The sequence below is a fragment of the Episyrphus balteatus genome, chromosome 1 (assembly GCF_945859705.1).
Source record: "Episyrphus balteatus chromosome 1, idEpiBalt1.1, whole genome shotgun sequence".
Classification (NCBI taxonomy): Eukaryota; Metazoa; Arthropoda; class Insecta; order Diptera; family Syrphidae; genus Episyrphus; species Episyrphus balteatus.
This window is the reverse complement of record NC_079134.1, coordinates 69820242-69839230: the sequence shown is the minus strand read 5'-3', so window position 1 is coordinate 69839230 and position 18989 is coordinate 69820242. Positions and strand designations below refer to the sequence as shown.

The 18989-nt window shown below is 32.4% G+C and overlaps 1 protein-coding gene across 6 annotated transcripts in view; it reads right to left on the bottom strand.

The window, feature by feature from the left end:
* LOC129905186 (zinc finger-containing ubiquitin peptidase 1-like) overlaps positions 1-18989 on the bottom strand; it is a 126652-nt gene that overhangs the window by 78493 nt on the left and 29170 nt on the right. For 5 of the 6 annotated variants that reach the window (XR_008770557.1, XM_055980598.1, XM_055980597.1 and 2 more), the window contains exons 4-7: positions 15637-15845; positions 15022-15571; positions 14823-14951; positions 14544-14763 (exon numbers count right to left, since the gene is read on the bottom strand). Coding sequence is in view for 5 of the 6 variants with exons in the window: in XM_055980598.1 (XP_055836573.1) it covers positions 14544-14763; positions 14823-14951; positions 15022-15571; positions 15637-15845 (1108 nt within the window). In the remaining variant the exon portion in view is untranslated. Of the gene's footprint in view, positions 1-4010; positions 14414-14543; positions 14764-14822; positions 14952-15021; positions 15572-15636; positions 15846-18989 lie in introns of those variants that run through there. The other variant, XM_055980601.1, reaches the window with a different exon arrangement.

Below are 18989 nucleotides of genomic sequence, written 5' to 3'. Positions count from 1 at the left end.
CCAAAAATAAAAAAAAAAATGTTAAATTAGTCTAAGGTAGTTTAAATTAGTTTTTAAGTAGTTTTAAGTCATAGCTTGTACTAAGCTTAAATAAATAAATAAAGTTAAGATTTCGCCCAGTGACAACATTTTTTACTCATGCCTATTACAGAAGACGCAGTGACTCAGTCCCCGGGAATCTACTCGATCCGCAACCGAATCAAATTTCAATCTGTGAACTCCCCGGGATGAACTGTATTGTCGATCCACGAAAACACACTAAACTGCTTACCGACATATGTCATTGATGACACTTACATAGCCAAATGTCATTCTATCACTTCCGCACCGGCGGCTTCAGTAATGAGAAATCTTGTGAAAGTGACTCTCACTCCCGCCGCAGTGCATCTGCGTCTTCGGTAATAGGCATGACTGTTAAATACATGACTTTTTACCAGTTTTAAATTATTTTGGCAGGAATCTTGACACGCACCCCCTTTTGTTATACATCTATTAAAAGGTAAGGAATTACTCTATCTATATCTATTAAATTCATTAAAATTGAACTCAGGATTCAAAAGTTAAAGCCAGATTTCTCGCCGTGGCAGCATTTTTAACTCTTGAATTATATGACATTTTACCAGTTTTAAATTATTTTGGCAAACATCATGACACGCAAGCCTTTAAGTTATACATTTATAAAAAGGTAAAGATTTACTCTATCTACTGCTATTTTATTTATTAAAATCGAAAGCTGGGTTCGAAAGCTATAGTTAAATAAATACAAAAGTTTTACCAAAACAAATTCGTTTTGAGCAGAAACGACATAAGTCCAGCGACTTTAAAGCCCGCTAAGACTTGAAAAAAAGTTAATATTTTTAAGGTTTTTAAATGCGTCGTTAGCTAGATTATAACTCGGCATACTCTAAATTTGAAGTGTTGGGGAGTTTTAACATAAAAAACAGTTTTTTGTTGCTCCTGAAAAGTTAGTGCTCATGGACTTATGCTGTTTCTGAAATAAACGATTCAATTCATATATTGTTCACTAGGTAGGTAGAGATGGCGGTCATAATCAACCTAGCTGGATGACCCAATTAGCGCAGAATGCGCCGCACAGTGTGCAATTTTACATGTCTAGTGGAACTTTATTAAAATTTCGAAATATTTTGATGTAGAATGAAAGGTTAAATTCCATACAATGAAATGTTAACAAAGAAACAAAAATTGAAACTGCATGCGGCGTTCTGCAGGGTCATAAACATAAGATTAAAATAAGCAAAAATATAAATAAAGCCAGTCGATTTTTTCGAATGAAACTAATGGTCGCGTATTTTGTTATTTATCAAAGTTAGCTGGACAAACATTTTTTTGTATTATATTTTGGTATTCTATTATGAGCGTTATACGAAGCCGGTATGGAGAATAGTTGCGACTTCCATTCTACTGGAAAACCAACTTATTGGCCGGCAGATACCTCGAAAATACCTGACCTGATTGATTTCTTTGAAGTCAAGGGAATACCGTCAAATCGAATTAAAATAACGGAATGCTTTGATCTTTTCTTTGACCACTCTCCCGTTAAAGTCTTGTTAAAGTTGAAATACCACCTAGGCTAACAAACGGTTAAACTAACTGGGAAGTAAGATATTGAGGATAATGTTGAATTAAGGGTATAACTACAAACACCTCTTGAATTTTGTGCATATTGTTCAAAAAGCCGCATGGAACAATACCCCTTACTAAAGAGAAATTTCAGGGTACAAAGACGCTAAATATCCCCAAGAGATAAAAGACATACTTAAAGAAAAGCGAAAAGCGCGCAAGAAATGGCAACAAAATCGTGCTCCTCAACACAAAGCTAATCTAAATCATCTAAGTAATTTGCTTAAAAAGATGATATCAGATTTTAAGAACCGCGAAGCTAAAAATTACCTAGAAAATTTGACGACAGGTAAAGAATCTAACTACTCTCTATGGAAAGCGATAAAAGCCACGAAAAAACCAAAGCTTTCAGCACCTCCGATAATGAAAGACCAAAATGAATGGGCAAGAGGCGACAAAAAAAAAGCAAACGTTTTTGATGATTACCTAGAGGAAACATTCAAACCATTCAATGGGCAAGCATTGAATGACAGTATAAATATGAATATAACGTCAAGTGAAAGCTTCATCGAAAGAAATGTTACGCTAGCCGAATGCGGAAATTCTTAAAATGCTCCCATGGACAGGTTTAATAAACTTCCTATATATAATGAATGCCACTCTTAGGTTGGAATATATTCCAAACCAATGGAAAGTCGCAGAAGTAATAATGGTATTGAAACCTGGAAAACCATCTCACGAAAACAAATAGGCCCATTTCACTTCTTCCTGTAGTGTCGAAGGTCTTTTGAGTCTTCAGCCAATAATAGAAGAAAGAGGTCTTATACCTGAACACCAGTTCGGTTTTAGAAGCAAGCACTCTACGATTGATCAAGTGCATAGAATAACCGATGTCATTGAGAAAGCTCTTGATGAAAAGAAAATTTGTTCAGCGGTCTTTTTTGTGTCTCAAGCTTTTGATGTCTCAAATTCAAATTAAGACAAGTCCTACCTGAAGGACTCTTTACCATTCCGCGTTAGACACGGAAATGATTACTCAGACTTTAGGGAAATAGTGGCTGGGGTACCACAAGGTAGTGTTTTTTGGATCCCATTCTATACCTTCTATTCACACGCGCTATACCTCAAACACAAAACACAATTGTAGCTACTAGTGCTAGTGGTATAAAAAATGATCTGATTGGTGAAAAATTATTCTTTTGAAATTGAAAAATATACAATAAATCTATGAATAAAATACACCATTTAAATTATTCTGATTTAGAATTTTAACCAAAGTTTATTTTTTTTACCTAAGACAGTTTGAAATGAAAATAAAATCATTTGTCTTAAACTTGAAGCAATAGGATTTCCACCAAACTTTATTTCTTGGGTAACCTCATACTTGGAGAACCGCGTCTATAGAGTTTTGTTTCGTTGCACAATATCTAAACCAATTTTCGCCACATCTGGAGTTCCTCAAGGTAGTCACCTTGGACCTCTTCTTTTTGTTCTTACAGTAAATGATGTGACCGCTATCTTAAAAGACTCTTCCCTTTTAATGTTTGCAGATGATATGAAAATTTTCAAGGAAATTTCAACTCCATCTGACTCTAATCTTCTCCAAAACGACCTTAATCGCTTTTTCAATTGGTGCACACATATTTTTTTAGATTTGAACATCTGTAAATGCCTTAAAGTTACATACTCCCGAAGACGTACATTAAATTCCTCAAGAATTTACTACTTTTTAAATGAACCCATCCAAATAGCAGAATCCATGTGTGATCTGGGCGTCTCATGTGATAGAATGTTAAATTTTAACTCTCACGTTGATCAGATAATTAACAAAGCCAACCGGTCCCTTGGTTTTATTAAAAGTTGGTCTAAGGAGTTCAATAATCCATATGTTACAAAATCCCTTTACATAACATAAGTAAGACCCACTCTTGAATATGCTTCCCAAGTTTGGTCACATTTTTACGAATATCATTCACATAGAATTGAAAACGTTCAAAGAAGATTTATTCGTTTCGCTTTACGTGTTCTTCCGTGGGAAGATAGATTCAACTTACCCCCATACCATGAACGTCTGAATCTAATTGAATTGCAACGTCGCCAAATAGCCGACATACTCTTTGCCCATCAATTGCTTACAGGAAACATTGACTCATCTTCTCTCCTAAACACCAATCCCCGAAGTCTCCGCTCTCCACCCTTATTTTACCTTTCCCGTCATCGAACCAATTATGGCCACTTTGAACCTATGTCCAGAATGCTAAGGCACTCGAACGAAGCAATGCCCTCCTTTGACTTCCATATAAGTAAATCGTCACTTAGAAAAAATCTCCGGAATATCCTGCTGCACTTATCATTCCCATCTTATGCCCCGATATGAACACCTCCATCCAAACCCCTTTATTTTTTAAGCTTGGTGTTTAATGTTTAAGTTTTTGTTTTTTTTTTTCTTTTTTGTTGTTTCCCATAAAACAACATTAAGGTGGGCCTTAGGGCTCGGTCTTAATACACAAAACAAGAACCAAAAAAAAAAAAAAAAATGTTAAATTAGTCTAAGGTAGTTTAAATTAGTTTTTAAGTAGTGTTAAGTCATAGCTTGTACTAAGCTTAAATAAATAAATAAAGTTAAGATTTCGCCCAGTGACAACATTTTTTACTCATGCCTATTACAGAAGACGCAGTGACTCAGTCCCCGGGAATCTACTCGATCCGCAACCGAATCAAATTTCAATCTGTGAACTCCCCGGGATGAACTGTATTGTCGATCCACGAAAACACACTAAACTGCTTACCGACATATGTCATTGATGACACTTACATAGCCAAATGTCATTCTATCACTTCCGCACCGGCGGCTTCAGTAATGAGAAATCTTGTGAAAGTGACTCTCACTCCCGCCGCAGTGCATCTGCGTCTTCGGTAATAGGCATGACTGTTAAATACATGACTTTTTACCAGTTTTAAATTATTTTGGCAGGAATCTTGACACGCACCCCCTTTTGTTATACATCTATTAAAAGGTAAGGAATTACTCTATCTATATCTATTAAATTCATTAAAATTGAACTCAGGATTCAAAAGTTAAAGCCAGATTTCTCGCCGTGGCAGCATTTTTAACTCTTGAATTATATGACATTTTACCAGTTTTAAATTATTTTGGCAAACATCATGACACGCAAGCCTTTAAGTTATACATTTATAAAAAGGTAAAGATTTACTCTATCTACTGCTATTTTATTTATTAAAATCGAAAGCTGGGTTCGAAAGCTATAGTTAAATAAATACAAAAGTTTTACCAAAACAAATTCGTTTTGAGCAGAAACGACATAAGTCCAGCGACTTTAAAGCCCGCTAAGACTTGAAAAAAAGTTAATATTTTTAAGGTTTTTAAATGCGTCGTTAGCTAGATTATAACTCGGCATACTCTAAATTTGAAGTGTTGGGGAGTTTTAACATAAAAAACAGTTTTTTGTTGCTCCTGAAAAGTTAGTGCTCATGGACTTATGCTGTTTCTGAAATAAACGATTCAATTCATATATTGTTCACTAGGTAGGTAGAGATGGCGGTCATAATCAACCTAGCTGGATGACCCAATTAGCGCAGAATGCGCCGCACAGTGTGCAATTTTACATGTCTAGTGGAACTTTATTAAAATTTCGAAATATTTTGATGTAGAATGAAAGGTTAAATTCCATACAATGAAATGTTAACAAAGAAACAAAAATTAAAACTGCATGCGGCGTTCTGCAGGGTCATAAACATAAGATTAAAATAAGCAAAAATATAAATAAAGCCAGTCGATTTTTTCGAATGAAACTAATGGTCGCGTATTTTGTTATTTATCAAAGTTAGCTGGACAAACATTTTTTTGTATTATATTTTGGTATTCTATTATGAGCGTTATACGAAGCCGGTATGGAGAATAGTTGCGACTTCCATTCTACTGGAAAACCAACTTATTGGCCGGCAGATACCTCGAAAATACCTGACCTGATTGATTTCTTTGAAGTCAAGGGAATACCGTCAAATCGAATTAAAATAACGGAATGCTTTGATCTTTTCTTTGACCACTCTCCCGTTAAGAGTGGGTGTCCCCGAATGACGAACTCAGACTTCATGTAAATGAGTTTGTGTGTATTAGTGACCTTTCTTCGCCATACATCTCTCACGTTCAACGTCATCTCAACTCAGTTCTCTCTCTCTGTATCTTTATTTGCATACTCTTTCCCTTTCTAGAGAACCAAAGTCATAAAATTAAAGTCTATTTAGGTAGAAAAAACAAATCAGCATCAAGGAAATAGCAAAAAAAAGGGTTGCAAGCCTTGCAAGTGTATATTGCGGTTTTGCTTTGCGCAACCGAATTCACTTGTGTTTTCGTTTTCCGTTGGTTTTACTCTATTTGCAAGAGTCATGGTAGGTATATTTATGAAGAAAAAAAATGGTATGATATTCAGTGTTGAATTTTTCTATCTTTCTGCGCATCTATGTACCTACGTCACTTGGTATTCTATATAATTTTTGCAAATATTCGTAGGCGCAGGAATCTGATCGAAATTTAGATTTTTGTATTATAATGCGAATAACATTACAGACTGCCTGTCTTTCCAATTTTTTTTTTTTTTTTTTCATAGAAAAAAATATATCCATACAGTTGCTCAGAAGAATACCTAACATGCAACATCATAAAGGAGATGGCACATTTTTGGGCCCAGTGTGTTCACTAATGAAATTGGTATCAAATGAAAGGTGACGGTGAGCACATTACGTGGGTAAAATATTTTCAAATTCGTACGTGGGGTTTTGGAGATATTTGAGTTTGAAGTTTCGGATTTCAGAATCAAGATTTCAGCAATTTTTTCGAACAATTAATCGTAGAATGCGTAATTATGGATGCACAGAAATAATATTGGTATCAAATGAAAGGTATTTCTCTTGTCTATAAATCTGTATCAAAAGTTTTTTTCTTTGTTAAAAAAAATAATACATATTAGGTATTTACTTCTCAAAAGGTGATTTTTTTTAAGCGAGGCATTTGGCGCATCGAAATATCGAAATATTCAGTGGTGAAATGTACTTTTTTTGCAATTTTTGGATAGCTTAATATGTTACCTTTAATTCAATATATAAAAAAGTTCTATAAATCATACAAAAACCTTATAATAAGCAAAATACCTAAAAACGCGCTGAAATATGCATATTAATTAAAAGAATAGAAACTATAGTTCAGTCAATGGGGGAAAAATCCTAAAAAAGTTGTCACGTCAGCTAAGTTTGAATGCAGTATTGAAGAGGGGTTTATCCCAAGTAAAAATCTCAGATTGCGTATTGTTTGGTCTTGTGGGGCGACCGCCATTTTGAAAAACGCATTTGTCTCAATATCTCGAGAACGACTGGTCGGACAAAAAACTAGACAGGACTTTTTAGATTGGAAATTAATTAATCTTTCTTTTTCTAGTACATCATTTTTCTCTACGAGTTATAATTTCAGAGTAACAGTACCGCAAATTGTGTGTTTTTTGATATTTTGAATATTTTAAACAACCCTTAAAGTTAAGTGCGGGATTACTGAGAATGAGATACTTTACTCGGAAAGTATAACTCTTAGAGAAAAATGATGTACTAGAAAAAAAAAGATTAATTAATTTCCAATCTAAAAAGTCCTGTCTAGTTTTTTGTCCGACCAGTCGTTCTCGAGATATTGAGACAAATGCGTTTTTCAAAATGGCGGTCGCCCCACAAGACCAAACAATACGCAATCTGAGATTTTTACTTGGGATAAACCCCTCTTCAATACTGCATTCAAACTTAGCTCACGTGACAACTTTTTTCGGATTTTTCCCCCATTGACTGAACTATAGTTTCTATTCTTTTAAGTAATATGCATATTTCAGCGCGTTTTTGTGTATTTTGCTTATTATAAGGTTTTTGTATGATTTATAGAACTTTTTTATATATTGAATTAAAGGTAACACATTAAGCTATCCAAAAATTGCAAAAAAAGTACATGTCACCACTGAATATTTCGATATTTCGATGCGCCAAATGCCTCGCTTAAAAAAAATCACCTTTTGAGAAGTAAATACCTAATATGTATTATTTTTTTAAACAAAGAAAAAAACTTTTGATACAGATTTATAGACAAGAGAAATACCTTTCATTTGATACCAATATTATTTCTGTGCATCCATAATTACGCATTCTACGATTAATTGTTCGAAAAAATTGCTGAAATCTTGATTCTGAAATCCGAAACTTCAAACTCAAATATCTCCAAAACCCCACGTACGAATTTGAAAATATTTTACCAACGTAATGTGCTCACCGTCACCTTTCATTTGATACCAATTTCGTTAGTGAACACACTGGGCCCAAGCTCCATAGAAAAATGTGCCATCTCCTTTATGAAAGAGATAAATAAACCAGTTTAAAAAAAAACAAGAATACAAAAAAAACTCGTTTATCCTATTCCATATACCTACCACGCAACACCAGATACCATACATTGCGAACGTGCGAGAGATACATTTCCTGTATCCTCTCATTTTCGCGAAAAAAATACAACAACACTTTGCATGCGCGATGAGCTTGCCTGGCGCCAATCCTTTTTTATGGAAAAACCTATGTACAAACAATATGTAGAATGCAGATACCTAAGTTCATCTTATTCTTTATACCACCAAACAACCACTCGACAGAGCGAGTGCGAGAGATCATGTAGAAACAAAATAGAAGATAATAAAGAGAGAGATACAACTAGCGCCACCGGAATTTGTTTGAACTACAAATTCCAATACATACGCATTCCATGAATTTCTGAGAAAAAAAATGGAAAGTAGACTCTTTTTCAAAAATTAATTGTAAGAAAACTATTAAAGCAATTCTTGTTTTCTAACTTGATATTGATAGAAAAAATAATGAAAAAAAATAAAAAAAATATTACAAAAAATCATAAAATTCTGGTTTCTTAGTACAGTTTATTGTTTTTGGGACTCCTTTAAAAGCGATTGGAGGGTTACAAAATAATATTTTCCAACAAAATATAGCTTTACTCCATAGTCAATAAACTAAGCTTTTAAATAAAATAAAAATCAAAATCATACTTTGAAAAACAAAGAAATTAAACCACTTTGTTTTAAAAAAGTTAAGAAAAAATGACTTTTTAACATTTTTTTGTTGTTTAAGACCTTAAAACTTAATATAAATTTCTTAAACTAATCAATGTGTTAGTATTTGAGTTGAGGTACTTATTTCTTTTTATTTCGATGAATTTTAACAATAATTGCAGAAGTTACACATGTTCAAACATTGTAACATAAGGAGAAATAGCTTCAGTTTCGATTAATTTTTTTCTATGAAAAATACATTTTTAGATTTTCAAAATAGTTTTACTCCGAAGTTTGATTCAACCTCAATCCAAAATAGAAATAAAAAAAATAAAAATTTTAGTCTAACTAAGAAACAAACCAATGTATTTCAGGTCGTTCTAAAACAACTAAAATTTTATCATGTTTTGTTCTCTCTGAATTACAAGTGCACAAATTTGGAAATTGTGGGGATGAAGACATTTAGCCTTGTTTATTATCTAAATAATAAAATTTATTTCATTCAATTATCTTTAAAAATGTAAAAGTTATTCACCGATTTGTAAACGATAACCCGATTTTTACGTGGTCCACTCAGCCTTAAAGTCTTGTTAAAGTTGAAATACCACCTAGGCTAACAAACGGTTAAACTAACTGGGAAGTAAGATATTGAGGATAATGTTGAATTAAGGGTATAACTACAAACACCTCTTGAATTTTGTGCATATTGTTCAAAAAGCCGCATGGAACAATACCCCTTACTAAAGAGAAATTTCAGGGTACAAAGACGCTAAATATCCCCAAGAGATAAAAGACATACTTAAAGAAAAGCGAAAAGCGCGCAAGAAATGGCAACAAAATCGTGCTCCTCAACACAAAGCTAATCTAAATCATCTAAGTAATTTGCTTAAAAAGATGATATCAGATTTTAAGAACCGCGAAGCTAAAAATTACCTAGAAAATTTGACGACAGGTAAAGAATCTAACTACTCTCTATGGAAAGCGATAAAAGCCACGAAAAAACCAAAGCTTTCAGCACCTCCGATAATGAAAGACCAAAATGAATGGGCAAGAGGCGACAAAAAAAAAAGCAAACGTTTTTGATGATTACCTAGAGGAAACATTCAAACCATTCAATGGGCAAGCATTGAATGACAGTATAAATATGAATATAACGTCAAGTGAAAGCTTCATCGAAAGAAATGTTACGCTAGCCGAATGCGGAAATTCTTAAAATGCTCCCATGGACAGGTTTAATAAACTTCCTATATATAATGAATGCCACTCTTAGGTTGGAATATATTCCAAACCAATGGAAAGTCGCAGAAGTAATAATGGTATTGAAACCTGGAAAACCATCTCACGAAAACAAATAGGCCCATTTCACTTCTTCCTGTAGTGTCGAAGGTCTTTTGAGTCTTCAGCCAATAATAGAAGAAAGAGGTCTTATACCTGAACACCAGTTCGGTTTTAGAAGCAAGCACTCTACGATTGATCAAGTGCATAGAATAACCGATGTCATTGAGAAAGCTCTTGATGAAAAGAAAATTTGTTCAGCGGTCTTTTTTGTGTCTCAAGCTTTTGATGTCTCAAATTCAAATTAAGACAAGTCCTACCTGAAGGACTCTTTACCATTCCGCGTTAAACACGGAAATGATTACTCAGACTTTAGGGAAATAGTGGCTGGGGTACCACAAGGTAGTGTTTTTTGGATCCCATTCTATACCTTCTATTCACACGCGCTATACCTCAAACACAAAACACAATTGTAGCTACTAGTGCTAGTGGTATAAAAAATGATCTGATTGGTGAAAAATTATTCTTTTGAAATTGAAAAATATACAATAAATCTATGAATAAAATACACCATTTAAATTATTCTGATTTAGAATTTTAACCAAAGTTTATTTTTTTTACCTAAGACAGTTTGAAATGAAAATGAATTTTTATTCACTATCACAATATTAAGAAACTTCTTTGATCTTTGATTCTGAGATTTTATCTACAGGGTGTCCCAAAAGTTAACGTCGAAATGAAAACGGTAGATAGGGTAGGTGGTGACAGTTATCAGAAAAATAATAAAAAAAATCGCAGCCATATATTTTGGGAGTTATGGGCATTTGAAAAAAAGTCGAAGAAATGGCCACCCTGTGACGGTTTTTCATGTGCCGTGACTACAAATCTTAATTTTTCTCATTTTTTTCTTTTGTTACGGAACCTTGAATAACCCTGCTATCAAATGCATTCAAAAATTTTAACTCAGCTGTATCAGTTTTAAAGAAAATATTACTTTTTTACCCAACTTAGTACTAAAAAATTTTACATGACTCTAATTCAATGAGCCGTAGTGTAAAAAAAATGCACTACAATGTTTCGGCAAGTTGCCTTTAAAGTTGGTGTGTTCAATTCTCTTTTCAAAATGGTATAACATTGTTGGGAATATTTCATAAATAACCGAGATAAAATTTTTTTTCTTAAGAAATCCGACTTTTTTTTAGGTAATTTTTCCATATTATTTAAGTTTTTGTATTCTGAAAGGTTCTGAAAGGGTACAAAACTTGAATAATATGGAAAAGTTACCTCATAAAAAAGTCGGATTTCTTAAGAAAAAAAAATTTATCTCGGTTATTTATGGAATATTCCCAACAATGTTATACCATTTTGAAAAGAGAATTGAACACACCAACTTTTACGGTAACTTGCCGAAACATTGTAGTGTAGTTTTTTTACACTACGGCTCATTGAATTAGAGTCATGTAAAATGTTTTAGTACTAAGTTGGGTAAAAAAGTAATACTTTCTTTAAAACTGATACAGCTGAGTTAAAATTTTTGAATGCATTTGATAGCAGGGTTATTCAAGGTTCCGTAACAAAAGAAAAAAATGAGAAAATTTAAGATTTGTAGTCACGGCACATGAAAAACCGTCACAGGGTGACCATTTTTTCGACTTTTTTTCAAATGCCCATAACTCCCAAAATATATGGCTGCGATTTTTTTTATTATTTTTCTGATAACTGTCACCACCTACCCTATCTACCGTTTTCGTTTCGACGTTAACTTTTGGGACACCCTGTATATCGTTGAAAAATTCACTGCCCAGAGAGAGCGCTCTACTCCTATCAAGGGCAGGACATTGGCATAGACATTGGCATAGGAAGTGGAAGACCGTTTCTTTTTCCTGCTGATCCAATCAACTGCGACAAAATTTGTTGTTCATGTTCTCCTATGTCCCGTGCATACCGCAACAATCTTGCTAATTTCTTTTCTGGGTCTAGAGATCAAATCATATGTTTTGGATTTATTATAGGTGGGCCAGATTCTTCTAGATATGACGCAGCTAGTCAAGCTGTACCACCTATTGTTAGCTTTTGTTAAGTAATTTGAGAAGATATCGCCCTTCATGACTCCTATGGGAATATAAACTATTTCTGCTAGTAACTCATCAAGAACCGATTCTGGTCCGGCCAGTTCATCCACCTTTGTTCACCTTTGTTCACTACGTTATAATTTGTTTCCTTTATGACAATAATTCTATAAATCTGATTTAATGAAAGTTGAATTCTTTATTTGAGATACATGATAGTTCAGAGTTTAAAATGGAACCGGAGGGATAAATATAAACTAAGATTTCTATTTAACATAAAGAAAAAATGTATGAAGAAAGTAATAAAAAGATATGTTATGTAAACTAAAACGAAATCCAAGTTGACGATCAGATATGGAGACTGAAAAATGTTAAGCCATTACGAAGGGTTCAATTCAGGGAATCAAAAACTTCGCGGGACTTTATTTTTCAGAAAGCAGCGTAATCACAACAGGTAATTATTTTATTTCGATGTGATGCAGTCTCCATGTTGTGCGAATGAAAATGTAAATATAAATACAAAATAAAAAAATATATTAAAAATTTTAGTTATTTTATATATTTTTTTTTTAATTTTATTTAATTTTTGAAAAACTTAAATTTTATCAGAACGTTTATTTATTTTAATAATTATAAGCGACTAGGGCTGTAAAAGTAACGACAAAATGAGTACCCGCATGTATACTTTACTTTTGATACTAGTACCCGCATCAATAATATCGTTATTCGTTACTTTCGTATGCTTCGTATATTTCGTATGCTTCGTGTGTTTCGTATGTTTTGCATGTTTGTTTCATTTGTTTCGTTACTTTCGTTACTTTCGCATGCTTCGTACTTTTCGTATATTTCATGTATTTGAAACGTTTCGTATGTTTAGTATTTTAAGTATGTTTCGTACGTTGGTATAAGAGTGAAAAAATTTTTTTTTGAAAAAAAAACCAAAAACAATTTGTATAATCTAAGCTACTTTTTAAAGCCATTAACATTCATTTAAGTTGCGGCGTTCTCATGTTATAAGAGTTTGAAGGTATACTGATTTTTTTTTAATCAAACGTGGAATCTTTTTTTTATTTTTTTCTATTTTTTCGACAAAATTTTGGTAATTTTTTGTTTATATCCGTTCAGTAATCTTATCACAATTCTTTAGAGACCTTTATTTCAAAAGTACATCGCCTAGATCTCGGAATATTAACACTTCAATACATCCATGTCCAACAATTTTTAATTTTTTTTTCTATTGACAGTGATTTTTAAACCTCTTTTTCTCGGCTTTTTTTTTAGTTGAAAATTTTGCACTGGAAATTAACAAATTTTTTCAAAAACCAAAACATTCTTAAGCTACATTCCAAGACCATTAACAAAAAGGTCATAAACGCATTGGGTTCGGCATGGGTATATTTCGGCCACAGAGAAAATACTAAAAGGTCTCTTTTGATATTTCTGTATAAATTATTATCGATAACTCAACTATACCTTGGCACTACCGTTATTATCGAGACAAAAGTAAACTCCAGATAATTGTCTGGAGTTAGCATTCCGACTACGGTAATGATACCGATACGAGATGCTAAATGCGCCAAATTGAGTGTATCACTTCGTTTCGTATCTCATATATCGGATGATTTAGTATTGAAATTGGAATGGGGTCGTTACTCGTATGTTTCGTATCTTTTATATGTTTCGTTACTTCAGTACCCAGTAACGAAACATGCGAGTAACGATACTGTTTAGAAAGTAACGTTTCGTTACTCGTTACTGAAGCAAATACCCGCATTTTAGTAACGAATACATACGATTTGCTACAGCTCTATAAGCGACGCATTTCGATTTGAAAAACCAACATCGGGCTTAATTTTGTGACTTCAGGTGTTGGGTTGACAAGAATATTTATTTTCAGATTTGGCAACCCAATATTTATATTCTGTCTGAAAATAAATATTGTTGCAACCAAATTTTTATTTTCAATCTGAAAATAAATATTCTTGGCAACTCAACACCTGAAGTCACAAAATTAAGCTCTATGATGGTTTTTAAAACCGAAACTCGTCGCTAATAATTGTTAAAGTAAATAAATGTTTTGATAAAATTCAAGTTTTTTTAAAATAAAATAAAATTTTAAAAATATATAAAACAATTGGAATATTTTAATATATTCTTTTATTTTCATTTATATTCACATATACACAACAGGTAAGCATATTAAATAGATTTTAAAACAATGAAGGTAATGGGCAGGAGTGAAAAGAAAACTTTTCTGGACAGGTTGATGGTTGAAATAAAAAAAATATCATTGTCAAGTGATATCAACTTTGCTGATGAAGTCTTGCTGTAAAACAATTTTTTCTTAGAACGTACTCCTTAAATTTTCTTTATTTATTTACGGAAAATCTTGTATTAAAAAAAAATAATTCGGATTAACTCAGCTAAAGATGAGTAATTTGATTGATTTTTAAAAACATGGTATTATAAGCATTCAATTTGAAGGTGATTTTTTGTCTATACGTTATTAAATATTCACCTTGATGTTGGAGATACAACGGAGGAGTATGCACACGGCGTTGCTCAAAATATTCTAGTACCCAATTGAATAATTCAGGATGGCGCCCATCAGGAGAGGTAGGTCGATGAAAATCTATCAATTGACAGTTTATTCTCAACCATGACAATACGGTAACGATTTCAGTAGCTCCTATCCATTTTCTAGTGTTATATAATTTACACCCTAATTGTTCTGATCCCTGTTATTAAAAAAGAATAAAATAAAATGACAAATTTCAAATAAAATGAATAAAGTAACTTGAACGTCAAAGCCCTGCGCCCACGCTGCCTCTACCATTTTTTGAAGTCTTGAAATACTTGGTATGGCTGTTCGTGATGGATTACGTTTTCCCCAAGCTGAATACAAAACTTCATTGTAACTAGTGTTCTAAAATTAAATACATAATATATTATAAGTATTTCAGCAGTATAACCTAGGGTAAACATAAATATTATACCTGCAATAAGGATGAAAGAAGCATTTGCAAATTTCTGTAGCCGCATCCCCATCCTTTATCACCATAACTGGATGCATAATGATCGACCGCTGAACAAAGCAAAGATTTTATAACTCCAGGAGATGATGAAGATAATGCAAGGACACGTGAGGCAACTGATTTAGTGCAAGAAGTTCCATCATCGATTCCATGAGATTCCGCAGTACGTAGCCCAACTTGCCTTTCATAATAGTCGGCGACACTCATCTCGCCAGCATACACAGCTCGTTGCATAGCTTCAGCAGATTGTTCACGAAAGTTTCCTTGATCATCCATTCCATATTGAGCCCTTAACATATCGAATTCCTTTTGCTCGCGAATTTTTTTTTCCACCATATCTAAAGCAGATTCTGTTTTCGTTTGAGGGCTTCTTGGAAAGTGAGTTTCAATGTGCATTTCCATTTCTTTTGATTTCATTGTATCTAATTCTTTATTGCATACAGGACATATGTTTACTATCTCCCCACTTGCTATATCACTTGAATTTGCCTTCTCTGGACTAAGAATATCCCTGTATATTTAAAATAGAAACATGTTTGTTTTTATAGCAACATATATTTTTTTTATATTAATAACCTATGCTCTATATTAACGTGGAGTTCTAAAGCTGCTGTTTCAAATATATCATTGCAGATAGGACATCGTAGCCCAGTTATCGCATTATTAGAATTAATGCTTGCAAAAGAGGAATCATTTACACTGGGACTTAAAGGGTCGAAATGCGATCTGTTAATGTGAATCTCTAAAATATTTGTGTTATCCGAAGTGAAGGGGCATAATGGACACTGGAAAAATAAACTTTTTTTAGTTCCTTTATATTATTTATTATTATTATCTTATTTATTAAAACATAACTTATTTAAACAATAAAAATGTAAGAAAAAAAAACTAAATAATGCTTCTGATAAAATCAACGAAAGTAATGATAATAATTATTAGAAGTAGGCTAAAATTGATTTGTCCCTCCCCAAGATCATTCATTGGAAAAAATAAAACTTTTAGACTTGAACTATTGTTTGAACGGCATTAAGCTAAGTTGGGTGATGTGCAACTTCTATTGTTCTAGTGCCAATTATTTGACACTTAAAAACAATACAACGAGTTAATCATTTCTTGTTCCATCTATGTCTCAATTATTGTTTTGTCCTTTAAGTCCAAGCGGCGATCATCGAATTATTAGCTCATAAGGTTACAGATTAAAATTGGTGTCAAGTGACAGATATGTTGATACTGAAAATAAAAAAATAGAGCTTCCACTTCTAAAATGGAAACTTCTATGAGGTAGCCCTATCTTAAAGAAAAAATTGTCACATAACTAAAACAGTCAAATCTTTGTTGTTTGGCCACATACAATTTATGAAATGTCAAACAAAAGTCTATATAGTAAAAAAGATTAATAAAATAATATAAGGAACGTAAACCTACAAATGTGGCAACCCTATTCAAATGAAATTATACTGAAAAAAATCTTCTTTGAACAAAACAGTACAACTATGTATGCATTAGAAAGCTAAATTATGCACCATATTTTTTTAAAATACTGTCTTCTTTCTACAAAACGTTGGGTGCCACCTCTCAATTATGGACAAGTACTCGGTACTAAAAAACACTAAAATCACTTCTTTTTAAGCCAAAGTGTATAACATTTGATAGAGCTAAAAACTAAAAAATACATCAGCTTTCAGCCAAGAATCTCTTTTATTTAAAAAATGTCGAGTGACACCGATTCTACGCAAATGCTAAAAACCACTAAAATCACTTCTTTTTAAGCCAAAGTGTATAATATTTGATATAGTTAAGGGCTAAAACGTGCATCAGCTTTTAGCTACGACTCTTTTCTATCTTAAAAATGTCGAGTGCCACCTCTCAAATATAGACAAGTTTTCGGCAACTCTACGCAAATGACAACTTTTCCTTTAAAATAGGATTGCCAGTTGCCACATAGAAATTCCCATTTTAGAGGTAACAGTCCAATTTTTTTATTTTCAGTATCAAATTATTTTTCATTTGACACCAATTTTAACCTCTAACCTTATGAGTTAAGTAACTCGACCTATTTATTGATGTGAACAGATTTTATTTCAGAACCGTTTTACAAAATTTATAAAAAAAAAAAATATTTTTTAAGTGTGTATTTTATGAACAAGCTGTTTATCAGGGGCCCTATTTCGTATTACGAAACGAAAGGCAAAATAACGATACCCTGGACAACGATAGTCACGAGATAGAGCGATTTAGTACAACGACAATGAATCCATGTATTTTTAAGGGCATCCAACTTCACGTATATGATAAGCTGTCAAAAAATTAGTAGACAAACAAAATCTTTAGTGGGAAAATATTTTAATTTTTTATTACATAATAAAATTGATGTTTAGGTTGAATCGGACTTTTTGGGTCAATTCCTTCTATATGCAAATAAAAATCTCTATTTCATACTTTTTCCCTGCGTTTCGTCGTAATTTCTCGACTTCTTTAGGGGTATTTTATTAAATCTCAAAAAAATTGTTTAAACTTACATGAAAATATTATTTTGTTACATTTAATAATTGATAGATGATTGATAATTAAAAAGTTTGGAATTTTCTAAAATAAAAATATAAATTATTGACATTTAATAAATAAAAGTTAAATAAAAACATACAGCACAGCACTTTAGAAAAACTAAATGAAGAACAATTTGAATTTAAATTATACATTATACCCCGCTCTTAATGCCAGGGAATAACTTGCTATTGTGTTGTCTCGATCTTATTGAGTATTTATTGTTTTTTCTATATTTTGTTGTATACGCAGACTTTCAAGTGTGTATCTATTATTATTTGTTCTCTTTTCCTTGTCCATTATTGTTGTTTTAGCGAAGTCTGCAGAGTGGCCAGTTTCTATTACATGTTGTGATAACCCACTTAATGGACATATTTTAGCTCGGGTAAATTTTTGACAGAATTTGGTATGAGAGCTAAAATTTAGTTCGATCTGCGTACTAGGTTTTAAAAAAAGATTTGTTTGACTGTTGAAGGTCCAGACGAAAAACGCCACATGTCCACTTTTTTTTTTTAAATAAACTAATGATGAGGTTTTAAGAAAATAAATTCAAGCCTTGCTAAAAAAAAAAATTAAATGATGTGCCTTTAGTACTAAGTTGTATGGAGAACAAAATTTTAAAATGCGTTTTTCTTGGAATGAGTTGGAATAGGTGTGCTGTTTTTTCCTCTGAACCCTTCAGTTAGTTTGAACACATATCGCTCATTTACTAGAACACTGTCATAACTAAGAAATCGAGTTTTAAATTAATGTCGTTTTCGATTGGGTTTCCGGAAGCGTCCAGAATCATTAAGAAGCCTTCTGAAAAAGTTTTATTCGCACGAAAATGACAGAAAGAACGCATCTCAGAAATCAGAATTAAAATTCTCTTCTTAAATTGAGAACAGAATTCACTCAAAATCACTAATATTTAAATAACACGATGTGACACTGAAAATACACTCGACAAATTACATAGTGTATTTTCAAAAAACCATTTTTACAGACTTTACGAGGTAATCTATGAATATCTCAGTCATTTCTTTAACAATTCTCAATGTGTTATATAGTGGAGTAACTGAAGCTCAAAAATTGGCAATATTAGGGAACCCGGCCGAACAGCTTAGATTTTGATGATATTTTTTTTAAAACGTCGGTAATTAAAAATACTTTAAAGTCTATAGACTAAAAATTGCCGGTGTTGCCGTTTTGATTTTAAAATAATTAGAATTTGTATGCTCCTAAGATCTTATATGGTTGGAAATAAACTAAAAAAAATATTCCTTAAGTAATGTAATGTAATACTTTATTTGGCTCTGAATTTCATTTACATAATTAAACATTGTTAACATAATTATAAAATTAATACATTTCAAAATTACAATAACACATTAATTAATACATAA